The sequence below is a fragment of the Capra hircus genome, chromosome 1 (genome assembly GCF_001704415.2).
Source record: "Capra hircus breed San Clemente chromosome 1, ASM170441v1, whole genome shotgun sequence".
NCBI lineage: Eukaryota > Metazoa > Chordata > Mammalia > Artiodactyla > Bovidae > Capra > Capra hircus.
The window spans coordinates 73,859,628-73,873,933 of NC_030808.1; the positions used below are offsets into that span (position 1 = coordinate 73,859,628).

A 14,306-nucleotide genomic window follows, 5' to 3' on the forward strand; every position below is an offset into this window, starting at 1 on the left:
TTTCACATGTTTTCCCCTTCTCACCTGGTTTTCTCTCTCCCCTCTGTGCTGAAAATAGAAAGGTAGTGTCTCACAGTCTGGTGGAAAGCATTGACCTGAGGTGTCCTGGCCTATCTCCCACCAGAACCTTCTCGTCTTGCCCAAGACCCAGCGTGGTTTTTGGCTGTCTGGGTTTTCCTTCTCATGTCCCTGGCCTGTAGGAAAACTTTGAGCAGCACAGGTGTCCATGTCACTGGGGACTGGAGATCAAGAGTATATGGGCTGCCTCCCATGTGGATTCGCTTCTACCTTGACAAGAGGAGGCTGCAGGAGTGCTTGTTGGCTAAGTTCCTCCCTCCCCCGACATGTGCTACTTTGGCCTGACATAATCCATTACTAATTAGACCCAGCTAGAAGAATAGTAATTCAAACAGAATTTTTTTTTAAATTTTTTATTTTTTTTAAATTTTAACATCTTTAATTCTTACATGCGTTCCCAAACATGAACCCCCCTCCCACCTCCCTCCCCACAACATCTCTCTGGGTCATCCCCATGCACCAGCCCCAAGCATGCTGCACCCTACGTCAGACATGGACTGGCGATTCAATTCTTACATGACAGTATACATGTTAGAATTCCCATTCTCCCAAATCATCCCACCCTCTCCCTCTCCCTCTGAGTCCAAAAGTCCGGTATACACATCTGTGTCTTTTTTCCTGTCTTGCATACAGGGTCGTCATTGCCATCTTCCTAAATTCCATATATATGTGTTAGTATACTGTATTGGTGTTTTTCTTTCTGGCTTACTTCACTCTGTATAATTGGCTCCAGTTTCATCCATCTCATCAGAACTGATTCAAATGAATTCTTTTTAACGGCTGAGTAATACTCCATTGTGTATATGTACCACAGCTTTCTTATCCATTCATCTGCTGATGGACATCTAGGTTGTTTCCATGTCCTGGCTATTATAAACAGTGCTGCGATGAACATTTTTTAAAGAATATTTACCTTTTCCCTTTTTTATTGAAGTATAGTTGACATACCTTATATTAATTTCAGATGTACAACATAGTGATTCAACATATATGTATATTATGAACTGATCACCATGATAAGTCCAGTAACCATCTGACACATTAGAAAATTATTAAATGTTATTGACTAGGGACTATTTACTTTTGACACTGTGATTTTTACAATTGTCTTTTTCTCTTTGTGTTTCCAAACCAGCTCCCATTATTACCCTGGGTTCTTCCTGGTGTACCGAAGCCAACAAAGCCCATTTCATCTCAAATACTGGCCTCACATCTACTTTTTTCCTATAACGTGAGAGCACCCAGTCCTTAGCATCATGACTCTAAGGGACTCTAAAACATACACATGAGCAAGTGTTGCCAGGATGAAATGAAGCACAAGCCAGCCAGTGCTTGACATGTTGCACCTTGTCACAGTGTATTGTGTTTATAATCTTCTTAATTCATGGGAAGCTTGTTGAAAATAAGGACTGTGCCTGATTAATTTATATCCTCTGTGACTCTGAGCATAACGCTGCTATCTTATAAGCTTTAAGTAAGAGCGAGCTTAAGAGTCAGTGGGTGAGATGATGGTTGAAGGAAAGAATGAGTGAATGAATAGTTAAATGAATCATTGAGAGGATGAATCAGTGATGAAGTGAATGTATATATCAAAGAAAGAAAGTGAAGTTGCTCGGTCATGTCCAACTTTTTGCGACCCCATGGACTGTAGCCTACCAGGTTCCTCTGTCCAGGGATTTTCCAGGCAAGAGTACTGGAGTGGCCATTTCCTTCTCCAGGAGATCTTGCTGACCCAGGGATTGAACCCAGGTCTCCAGCATTGTAGGCAGACACTTTATCATCTGAGCCACCAGGGAAGCCCAAGTATATATCAACAAGCCATTACAATGAGCTTCTTTGAAAATATAAAAGAGACTGGGAGATATGTATCATATAGAACCAATTACTTTTATTTTTTCTTACACAGAGAAGGCCGAGCTGCTCTTGTTTCATCCTTCGGGGTATTTAAATACTTGACCATGTACGGCATGATCCAGTTTATTGGCACATCACTGCTCTATTGGGTATGAACCAAAATAATTTCTTCCCAGTTCTAATTGCATTTACATCCCCTGTTTATTTTGGGTGGGGGTGCAGCTCCTACACAGGATTTAATGTTTTATAAATAAATTACTTTTTTTCAAAATAGGTGTCCGCAAACTTGAGAACTTGGTAAAACTGCGTGAGACAGTTAGAAATGAGTAGATGTGGCTCAGTTTCTGAGAGTGTTGTTTTTCTCTAGATAACCTGAGACACTTGACCTCCTCAAGCCTCTACTTCTTCACTTAGAGTATGGAGAGAGCTTCAGAGCAGCCTAAATATAACTCAGCAGGCAATGCATCAGTCTCCAACTGTGGAATATTTTTGGCAGACTAAGAAGAGATTAAAAAGAGAGAGAAGTTGTTGAATTTGACTTTGAAGGACTAAAAACTGGAAAGATTCCCATACCAGAGCTTTAGTTCTGAACCTGCCCAGAACCTCTACATGTCATTAGTAAAGGATTAGCAGTTCTGTAAAAAATGTTTGGAAAAGTCTTTTGAAATGAAATGATAAAAATAATCATCTAAAAATTAACTAGCTATATGGAAGAAATATGTATAGGTTGAAAGTAATCTGCATCACGTCAGTCATAACTTGGTCTACAGTAAAATAATCCATCAGGCTCAGGGAACACTGGGGGCAAGGGGAATTAATTTACTGCCTTCCTGAGACATACTGATGAAAGCGAGGAACACAGGACTCCAGCCTCGGGTGGGATAACGATTGTGAGAAGCACATAGAGGCTAAGGGGCAACCAGGTGGTTAGAGAGAAGAAATTGGTCGGAAGCCAGGAAACCTGGATTCAAGTTCTACTTCTGTCCCTAAGAGCAAATTCGTTCTTGCCCTTGGCTGAGCTTTTATCCACCTCCGGGAAGTCAGGCTGACTGATTTCTAAAGCCCTCTATAGTTCTCTGAAAACTCCCAAAATAAAAAGTAAAGCTGCCTTTGAAAAGGGCTCCCTATTCCATCTCACCCTGCATGTATAATGTTACCATTCTGAGGGGAAAAGAATGTGAGAAGGAAATGTAAAAAAGACAGAGATAGAATTGCAGGATGAGAAGAACTCAGAAACCATTTGCATTCTCTGAAGGTTAAGAAATCAGAATTTCAGTTCCAAAGTCTCCATGGATAGAGTTGATTGAAATCGGTCTACTCCAAGTCATTCACTCTGATGGTCTAGATCTAAGTTAAGAGTGTTCTCCAAGAACCTTCGCCTGGAAACATCTTGGCCTTGAGTTCACCTTCTAAGGGGACAGAAATATTTTCACTGGCATCAGTGTGATCTGGTAATATGCATAGAGCCAGATTATGACTTAGTGCTCAGTCAACAGCTATGAAGAAAACCTGACCTGTCTGCAAAAGGCATTGCAAGGCAAGTTCTTGCAGAGTACTTAGCTGACTCGTTTATTTAAATACTTCCAGTATAAACTGAAAGGGAGTTCTATGTCTACACAAACCTTAAAGAGCCAAGTGTACCAGAATGAAGTCTGAAATGGGCTTACTTGGGATAGGGAACTTGTTTGTGAAAGTAACTGGGTTTCAAGAGAATCATGTGAACTCAACCCATGGATAAAGACAGAGAGAAAACCCTGTTCAATGATTTGAAGCCTTGATTTCAAATTTTAAGTGTAAAGTTCTTAGCAAAATTTTCAGGTTTTAATATCTTCTGTTGAGAGTTCAACTACCCAGGCTGAGTCTGCAGTTGCCAAAATCACTGTGACCAACAAGAGAGTGTTTTTCCCAAATGACTGATTCTCATTGCAATTAATAATATGGAATTAAGTTAAACATTGGAAAAAGAGTGATTTGGTTTTATTCTATCCAATGAGATGCTAAAGAGCTTAGGTAAATCACTTTCCTTCTAAAACGGGGAGGAAAATAACTCTTGCTTCCTGACGGATTTCAAGAAGAGTGTTGGGGATGGTGAAGATGTTTTGATATCAGAATCCTCACTTATCTTTACTTTTCTTCATTTTCAGCAACTACAGCTGTTTGGGAATTACCAGTATCTCATGCAAGATGTTGCCATTACGTTGATGGTCTGTTTAACAAGTAAGATCTTTAGCAAAGTAAACCATATTGTTTTTATTTATCCCTAAAATTCTAGAAATATTCATACAAATAAGAGCTTCCGAGAATGACACTTTAACTCCAGATCTCACTGTGTGCGTGCATGCTCATTCGCTTCAGCTGTGTCTAATTCTTTGCGAACTGGACTGAAGCCCACCAGGGTCCTCTGTTCATGATATTCTCCAGGCAGGAATACTGGAGTGGGTTGCCATGCCCTCCTCCAGGGGATCTACCCAACCCAGGGATTGAACCCCGAGTTTCTTGTCTCCTGTACTTGCAGACAGATTCTTTATCAGTAGTACCACTTGGGAAGCCCGCCAGACCTCATTACCTATCAATTTTTTGAAAGTGGTGTTGGTAGTAAGGTGAGGCTTGAAGTCCTCAGACTTGACATTAATATATTCTGATTAAAAAATAGGTCTTAATTTCATAAAATTGTCAACATATTCTGAGTTCTTTGTAGGTTTGTGTCTTATACACAGAAAAGTGTACAAGAAATCCAGGAAGGGAAATCTTTAAAACCCAAAGGTCATTCTCCATTATTCAGCTATACTTCTCATTGACGGGAAACCAGATTTTTGCTAAGGCCTTTGATGTTTGAGAACAAATGCTAGCATTTTATTCTAGTGGCATTCTCTCAAAAGCAAGGTGTGGCTCGCAGCAACTATTGCTCATTTCCTTCTTTTGAGATGACACTGATACAATATTTCCTATCAAGGAACTCAAAGCTTGATACTAACTCTTAATAAGTGAGAAAGGTGACTGCCTTAACAGGGAGCAAAGAAAAAGAATGACACACTCATCTCTTTTTCCTTGTTCAACAACAGAAGTGTTATGAAAAATAACAGATAAAACATCCAGCAATGCAGGATATTAATAACCTTGAGGATTTCATGTAGCATCATAAAACATGAAACTGATATTGAAGTCATTTATTATATTATCACAGTGACAAAATTTACCAGTGTCAGAGATTTAAGTAATATCAATTTTGATTCTTAGGAATGAAATATCTATTCATAGCCCATTAAAATACTGTTATTAATATTCATATGACTGGATAATTTTGAATCAGATAAATCGATGGGTAAATTTGCTTCTACAATGTTGGCTACATTTTAAGCAATTTGCATGATTTTCTTGTGAACATGGACAATGATATAAAAAAGAAAAGAGTACCAGGAGGTTTCAAGAGCAAAGCTAGCAGGCAGAAGCATGAAGTGAAGGGTATGGCCATCCTCCACCATTTCCTATCTCTGTGACCTTTGGTAAGTTACTTACTAAATAAATAATTGATTCATTGGGGCTTCCCAGGTGACTGAGTGAGAATCTGCCTGCTACTGCAGGAAACACAGGAGATGTGGGTTCAGTCCCTGGGTCTGGAAGATCCCCCCAAAGGGAGTGCAACCAACTCCAGTATTCTTGCCTGTCGAACTCCATGGACAGAGGACCCTGGCAGGCTACAGTCCATGGGGCCACAAAGCATCGGACACAACTGCGTGACTGAGCACGCACACACACATAAAATCGATTCATGTGAAAGGTCCTTACAGGGTTGTGTGGATTAGATAACACGGTGCGCGCAGTGTATAGCATAGTGCATGGCACCCTAGAAACTCATTACAAGATGAACGATATTGCACTACCCCACCCCTCCTTGTTTTTTTTTTCTTTTGAGATGATGCACTAACTTGTTGAGCGCTTGAAGAAACTTAAGCCTGCGTACAAGCAGACTGTTGGATTAGAAATTCAAAAATATGGGTGGTAGCTTTGCCTCAGAATTGCCAGAAGACCTCAAGCAAGTTGTTTTGAGCTTTTGGACACTTAATTTTCATTTTGGTCATGAATTTGACTCTCAAGGTGATGAGTATACTTTACTGTTTCCCATGGCAAGAGGCTATGGACTCTGATACCAGTTGCTCACCCTGTGAAACAGCCTCTCATCTCAGAGCAGGCTGAGTGGGAGAGTTGGGATGACTCAGAGCAGGACCACTGTTACCCGTGGGAGTAAAAAGAAGGGTGATAGATCATAGTGTTCTTTTCAAAGGAGAGCACTTCATTCAATTAGTATGCAACAAATGTGTAGCTGGCTTACTAAATCAGCGAGACTGATGAAGGTGAGAAACACAGAGTGGAAATACCTTTTATTTTTTGGTCTCTTTTTACTTTCTGCCTTTGAACACTATCACTTTCCCATCCCTGTGAGTTCAGTCATACTATAGGCAGATCATTTCCCGGTCATTTCCAGGTATTGAAATGGTCTCATCTTTAGATGTGAAAAGTCCAGGTATTATAAATCAACATTTCATATTATCATCCAATTCGAAGTTTTCTTCCCCAAGTGAAGCCTGACCCATGGCTTGGAATAGGTGGTGTTAGAGAAGGCCATGAACTCTGTTTTCCTGTGTCAGCTACTTTCAACCCTGCTTTGGTGAATGCAAGTAGCAAGAGCCCAGGACTTTTTACTTAAATGGGGATATTGTACTTATCACCCGTCGAGTGTATTCTAACAAGGTAAGCATCTAAACTCAGGCCCTTTGCATGGGGCTCACTACTGAGTGCCTGAGTTCTTTAGAGATTCCCTGTGGATTGTCTGAACCAGACCACTCCCTTACATAGGTGGTGCTCTCTCCTCTGACCCCTCAGGATTCCTTTCATTAACTGCCCTCTGGTGGTGCATATCACACAGCTTTCTTCTTCTGCTGGTCTCTCTAACTTCAGCTGACTGCCCCATTGGGCAAATTCCTTGAGACTGCTCTAGCCTGGCTAATTTACAGAGCTTCTGCTTGGCCTACTAGACAGATGTGGCACACGGTCTCACTGCTGCCCCCTCTCTCTTCCCTTTGATATTACAAGCAGGACAATGAGCGCTAATCTCCACCCTCGCCACTTCAGGACTTTTCCTACAGAGGTTCTTATGGTTTGCTTTCATTTGTGCCGTGATGCTGAGACTAAAATCACAGTTCTTACTGCTCCTAACAATTCCTATAAGGAATCTCTTCATCATCTCCATGGTTTTCTCTTGTATAGTCTTTACGTAGGTACCTGGGGGATGGAGGATGGCCTGTTTGCCCTGAAGGACCATTACAAATCCCTCTTAGTAGGTACGATAGCAACATGGCAGTCGTCTCTCTTGACATTAAATTGGCACTTACCTTTCTTTGTCCTTGGTCTTCCTTGGTGGCTCAGATGGTAAAGAATCCGCCTGCAATGTAGGAGACCTGGGTTCAATCCCTGGTTTGGGAAGATCCCTTGGAGAAAGTATTGGCTACCCACTTCAGTATTCTTGTCTGGAGAATTCCATGGACAGAGGAGCCTGGCAGGCTATAGTCCATAGGGTCGCAAAGAGTTGGACATGACTGAGCAACTAACACTTTCATTTTCACTTATTTTTTCTTTTCATTGTCCTCAAATATGAAGGTCAGCAAAATTCCCCAGACAAGAGGAGAATCTCCATTCAACCTCACCTCAGAAAAGTGTTCGTCTCCTACTGTGTGTTTGGCACATAAGTACCTGGGCATTAAAATGTTGATCACTGACATATGGAGTTTAGTGGAGAATTCACATACATTAATAGATTAACTGCCATAGATTAATACAACTCAAAAATAGTGAGTACCAGGAAACAACAGATGCTCTGGGAGTTTTGGAAAAGGGGAGTTTGTTTTTGATGATCTGTAGTTAGGGACGAGACAGCAATGGAGAAAAGAGAGATACTGGGGTTGGCTTCATGGAAGAAGTAGCATTTAAAACAAAATAAGAAGACTGAATAGATTTCAAATATCTTTTACCAAAAGAAGGGCATTTCAAGTAGAAGGAAGCAGCATGAGCAAGAGAGAGCTGATAAATATAGGGCATGAGTTTTTCAATTTGACCACACTGTAGGGTGTGTGGAAAGAACAGCAGGAGATAAAATTTGAAAAAGTAGATTGGGTCAGATCACAGAACCTTGACTACTAGGCTGAGAACTGTGAACATTTATCTGCCGACATTGAGTCATGGACAATCAATGTGAAATCACTCTCATCAAGCCATCTACATTTCCAGGTTCCCAGGTTTGACTTTCAAGCCTGAATTAGTAAGGGACAAAGATAATGCCATCACAATATGCTAAGTGAAATAAGACAGAAAGACAAAATACTGTTGCTCATACCTGGAATCTAATCTATAATCTAGTGAATATGACAAAAGAAAAGAAGAAAAGCAGACTCACAGATATGGAGAAGACACTAGTGGCCACCTGGGGTGGAGTGGAAGGTACACTATAGGGGTGGGGGTGTAGGAGGCACAAACTACTGAATGTAAGATGGGCTACAAGGATAAATTGTACAACACAGGGAATATAGCCAATATTTTGTAATAACTGCAAGTGGAATGGATTGTAACACTTAAAAATTGTATAAAAAATTACAAAATTAATTTCAAAACCATAATGAAATAAATCTACCAGTATATTCTCTTGGAGAATGTTTTAAAAAGATAATACTATCATATTATTTATTTATTTACTTGCTTATATAGCCACACCCCGCATTGTCCCCACAAGATTTTAAGGCAACATACAAAGGCTGCTGAACTGAACTGAACTGAACTGACAAAGGCTGCTAATAAGACAAGATGGGCTTCCCTGATAGCTCAGCTGGGAAAGAATCAGCCTGCAATGCAGCAGACCCCGGTTTGATTCCTGGCTTGGGAAGATCGCCTGTAGAAGGGATAGGCTACCCACACCAGTATTCTTGGTCTTCCCTTGTGGCTCAGATGGTAAAGAATCCGCCTGCAATGCAGGAGACCTGGGTTCAATCCCTGGGTTGGGAAGATCCCCTGGAGAAGGGAAAGGCTACCCACTCTAATATTTTGGCCTGGAGAATTCCATGGACTGTATAGTGACTTTCACCACCACCAGTAAGATATAATATATGAAGGAAAAATCTAGGACAAAAGTAAGATGGAGTCAACAGTCAATTAAGAAAATGTGTGCATTGGGAATTCCTTGGTGGTTAGCACATGAAGCTTTCACAGCCAGGGGCCTAGGTTCAATCCCTGGTTGGGGAATTAAGATTCTGCAAGCTCCACCAGTGCCAAAAAAGAAGAAAGAAAAAGAAAATGCATCTCTTGAAGTCCCATTTGACCCTCATAGGTATAGAAGCCATCTTGAAAGGAACTTGTTTAGCTATGTCTCTGTTCTCTTCAGTAAATCCCACTCAAATTAGAACAAGAAAATTGAAGAAGGAGCATGTTTAAGACTACAGTTCTCACACACAAAAAATAATCTGAGAACAGAAACTGGGAAGCACCTGGGCCTGAGGAGGGCTAGAGTCTTCTTCCCTTATTTCCAAGAGACCATCTTCTGTCTTTCTTCTTCTATCTAACCTTATTTTCAATTGACTTCTACTCATTCGCTTTGCAAATGACCCCAAATGGTAACTATTATTGGGTCTCCATCACCTTTCTGCTTGTCCTCCTACAGCCAATTAGCTCAACCTCTCAGTGTCATTTGCAAATTGTTTAGAAAGAAAACTGATCACCTTCACTTGGGTGAGTTGCCCACTCTAGGTCAATCACTTTTATGAATGAGGGAAGAGTCATGTAATTCAGCTCCATTTGGGCAATCACTCCAGCACATGGAAGAAGGCAGTGTACAGAGGAGGAGGCTGCAGGGAGGATTTATCCATCACATAAATACATCTCTTCAGTTTCATCTGTGCTTCAGTGAGTCCTTTCTGGGTCTTGGGCCTCTTGAAGGATCTAATGAAAGATAAAGATACTTTTTCTCCTTAGAAATTTCCTGACACATGCTCAAAATTTTGCATTAAGTTTGGGTGGGTTCATTAGCCTCCTAAAATTTGACTTACGTGACTTGAAATGTCCATAATAAAACAGGAAGCCAACTATTTAGGAGAAACATACATACATAATATCCAGATGATGATGAGCAATTAAAAACTATACTTTGAGAATAGACTTTGAAGCTGCTAAGTCCTCCCATACAGCAGGCTCTGTGCTAGCTTCAGTAAAGGACAGACATTGAGCAAGACAGGATTTCTTTCCTCAGGAAGCTCACAGTCAGCTAGGTACATGTATACTTTACCATTCGAGCCAACATGAAGCTTTACAATCAGACAGACATACATTATCACTGTGTCCCTCACTATAGCAAGGATTCTACTTCTCCAAACATCAGTTACTTCACCTGTAAAGTAGGAGATAAATACATATATTGCATTCTTTCTTAAAGAAATAATGATAATATTTATAAAACACTCAGCACAGCCTCTGGACCTAGTAAAAGGGCTTCCCTGGTGGCCCTGAAAATAAAGAATCTGCCTGCAAAGCCAGAGACCTGGGTTCAATGCCTGGATCGGGAAGATCACCTGGAGAAGGGAATGGCTACCCATTCCAGTATTCATGCCTGGAGAATCCCAGGAACGAGTAGGGACTTGAAAATGGTTGTCCTTCAGTTCAGTTGAGTTCAGTTCAGTTCAGTCGCTCAGTCATGTCTGACTCTTTGCAACCCCATGAACCACAGCACGGCAGGCCTCCCTCTCCATCACCAACTCCCGGAGTCCACTCAAACTCATGTCCATCAAGTCGGTGATGCCATCCAACCATCTTATCCTCTATCATCCCCTTTTCCTCCCGCCCTCAGTCTTTCCCAGCATCAGGATCTTCTCAAATGAGTCAGCTCTTCGCATCAGGTGGCCAAAGTATTGGAGTTTCAGCTTCAACATCAGTCCTTCCAAAGAACACCTACGACTGATGTCCTTTAGGATGAACTGGTTGGATCTCCTTTCAGTCCAAGGGACTCTCAAGAGTCTTCTCCAACACCACAGTTCAAAAGCATTGATTCTTCCACATTCAGCTTTCTTTATAGTCCAACTCTCACATCCATACATGACCACTGGAAAAACCATAGCCTTGACTAGATGGACCTTTGTTGGCAAAGTAATGTCTCTGCTTTTGAATATGCTACCTAGGTTGGTCATAACTTTCCTTCCAAGGAGTAAGCTTCTTTTAATTTCATGGCTACAATCACCATCTGCAGTGATTTGGGAGCCCAGAAAAATTAAGTCAGCCATTGTTTCCACTGTTTCCCCATCTATTTGCCATGAAGTGATGGGACTGGATGCCATGATCTTCGTTTTCTGAATGTTGAGCTTTAAGCCAACTTTTTCACTTTCCTCTTTCACTTTCATCAAGAGGCTCTTTAGTTCCTCTTCACTTTCTGCCATAGGGGTGGTATCATCTGCATAGCTGAGGTTGTTGATATTTCTCCCGGCAATCTTGTGCTTGTGCTTCCTCTAGCCCAGCGTTTCTCATGATGTACTCTGCATATAAGTTAAATAAGCAGGGTGACAATATACAGACTTGACGCACTTCTTTTCCTATTTGGAACCAGTCTGTTGTTCCATGTCCAGTTCTAACTGTTGCTTCCTAACCTGCATATAGGTTTCTCAAGAGACAGGTTAGGTGGTCTGGTATTCCCATCTCTTTCAGAATTTTCCACAGTTTATTGTGATCCACACAGGCAAAGGCTTTGGCATAGTCAATAAAACAGAAATAGATGTTTTTCTGGAACTCTCCTGCTTTTTCCATGATCCAGCGGATGTTGGCAATTTGATCTCTGGTTCCTCTGCCTTTTCTAAAACCACCTTGAACATCTGGAAGTTCATGGTTCACCTATTGCTGAATCCTGGCTTGGAGAATTTTACGCATTACTTTACTAGCATGTGAGATGAGTGCAATTGTGCGGTAGTTTGAGCATTCTTTGGCATTGCCTTTCTTTGGGATTGGAATGAAAACGGACCTTTTCCAGTCCTATGGCCACTGCTGAGTTTTCCAAATTTGCTGGCATATTGAGTGCAGCATTTTCACACCATCATCTTTTGGATTTGAAATAGCTCAGCTGGAATTCCATCACCTCCATTAGCTTTGTTCCTAGTGATGCTTCCTAAGGCCCACTTGACTTCACATTCCAGGATGTCTGGCTCTAGGCCAGTTATCATACCATCATGATTATCTGGGTCGTGAAGATCTTTTTTGTACAGTTCTTTTGTGTATTCTTGCCACCTCTTAATATCTTGGTGGTAAGAGGTGGCAACACCTTCTTAATATCTTCTGCTTCTGTTAGGTCCCTACCATTTCTGTCCTTTATCAAGTCCATCTTTGCATGAATGTTCCCTTGGTATCTCTAATTTTCTTGAAGAGATCTCTAGTCTTTCCTATTCTATTGTTTTCCTCTATTTCTTTGCATTGATCGCTGAGGAAGCTTTCTTATCTTGCCTTGCTATTCTTTGGAACTGCATTCAAATGGGTATATCTTTCCTTTTCTCCTTTGCTTTTCACTTCCCTTCTTTTCACAGCTATTTGTAAGGCCTCCTCACACAACCATTTTGCTGTTTTCACTTCTTTTTCTTGGGGATGGTCTTGATTCCTGTTTCCTGTACAATGTCACGAACCTCTGTCCATAGTTCAAGTATACAAGTATATTTCCCTATCAGACAGTATTAAACATCTTTAAAACAGAAAAAGTTAAAATAATCTTTATGTAATAATCTGTATCAATCAGCTATTGTCACAGTAATGCTGTATAATAAACCACCCTCAAAACTCAGTGGCTTGCAACACCGACTTATGCTTCTGTGAGCTGACTATCATTCAGTTGGTCTAGGTGGACTCCTCTGAGCCACTCTGCTTAGGATGTAGATTAGATGGTCGTGGTCCAGGTTCTGGGTTTACCTGAGGTTTGTTTCACAATTTTCTTTCTGAGGCCAGGCTGAATAGACAGACCTGGGCGTGTTATCAGTATAGAGCAAAGACAGCAGAGCCAGAGAGCAAGCCAAGCCACTCAAGCATGCATCACAACTCTGTTAACACATACATTACTATTCGTAAAATAGATAGCCAGTGGAAATTTGCTGTATGATGCAGGGAACCAAAGCCAGTGCTCTGTGACGACCTAGAGGGGTGGGATGGGGAGGGAGGCTCCTGAAAGCGGGGACCTGGGTATGCCTATGGCTGATTCATGTTGATGCGTGGCAAAAACCATCATGATATTGTGAAGTCATTATCCTCCAATTAAGAATAAAAATAATAACCCTGCAAACATCTCTTTGGCCAGAGAAAATCACACAGTAAAAAACAACATTACGAACGCAGTTGCTCAGTCGTGTCTGACTTTTTGCAACCCCATGGACTGTAGCCTACCAGGCTCCTCCGTCCATGGAATTTTCCAGGCAAGAGTACTGGAGTGGGTTGCCATTTCCTTCTCCAGGAGATCTTCCTGACCCAGGGATCAAACCTGGGTCTCCTGCATTGTAGGCAGCACTTTACTGTCTAAGCCACCAGGGAAGTCCAAAAAAACAACATTAAGGGGAGATAAAGTATACTCTTTCACAATGAGATGAGACCAATAATTCGGTCTCTCACAGTCCCTGTGTAAAAGGCAGAAATTACAATGAGCATCCAAAATGGAGAAAACCAAATAAGCAGAAGGCAGATGCACGGAGATGCAATTACACGTCTCTCCAGTACCCACAGCCTGTCCATGAACTCTGTGGTCACATTCTACCTTGGATATTAGACATCAGAGAGAATTCCAAGCACTGCGGCCTCTGCCTCCTACAGCCCCCGTCTCCTTGCACCCCTTCTCAGCACTTACCACAGGCTACCTTGTCCGCCCTGTGAGCCCATACGATAACTTCTGACACCAATTACCTGGAGTTGGGCCAGACCTCACAGCCTTCATAAGACTGCCTTCACTTTAGATATCAGCTGTAAGCTTGAGAGTCCCCATGTTATGAACACCTCTCATCTGCTGGTTATTAATGTAGGGGTTCTTACTAGTCCCTCAGAATTCAATCATGCACAGTAACAACTCACAGAACTCAGGAAAGGGCTATTTAGCTTATTATAGCTTTATTATAGCAAAAGGTACAAGATAGAGCCAACCAAAAGGAAAGACATAAGGGCAAGGTCTGGGAGGATCTCAAACATGACATTGGCCTCTCCCTCAGGAGTCAGTTTGTCTTACTCTCCTGCACAGTGATGTATGACCATATTCAGAATATTGGAAAAAAAAAAAAAAAGAGAGACACTCACCTGAGCTTTAGTGTAGGGAATTTTTACTGAGGTTTCGTTAA

General features: G+C 41.4%; 2 protein-coding genes across 7 annotated transcripts in view; one reads left to right on the forward strand and one right to left on the reverse strand.

The window, feature by feature from the left end:
- ATP13A5 (ATPase 13A5) overlaps window positions 1-14,306 on the forward strand; it is a 116,197-nt gene that overhangs the window by 83,863 nt on the left and 18,028 nt on the right. For 3 of the 4 annotated variants that reach the window (XM_005675110.3, XM_018046582.1, XM_018046580.1), the window contains 2 exons: window positions 1,985-2,081; window positions 4,077-4,149. In XM_005675110.3, coding sequence (XP_005675167.2) covers window positions 1,985-2,081; window positions 4,077-4,149 — 170 coding nt within the window. Of the gene's footprint in view, window positions 1-1,984; window positions 2,082-4,076; window positions 4,150-7,587; window positions 7,678-14,306 lie in introns of those variants that run through there. The other variant, XM_018046584.1, reaches the window with a different exon arrangement.
- HRASLS (HRAS like suppressor) overlaps window positions 6,122-14,306 on the reverse strand; it is a 54,499-nt gene continuing 46,314 nt past the window's right edge. Inside the window, exons 5-6 of one of the 3 annotated variants that reach the window (XR_001917917.1) lie at window positions 9,693-9,912; window positions 6,122-7,372 (exon numbers count right to left, since the gene is read on the reverse strand). Coding sequence is in view for 1 of the 3 variants with exons in the window: in XM_018046595.1 (XP_017902084.1) it covers window positions 9,874-9,912 (39 nt within the window). In the remaining 2 variants the exon portion in view is untranslated. Of the gene's footprint in view, window positions 7,373-8,916; window positions 8,942-9,018; window positions 9,913-14,306 lie in introns of those variants that run through there. The other 2 variants (XR_001917916.1, XM_018046595.1) reach the window with 2 other exon arrangements.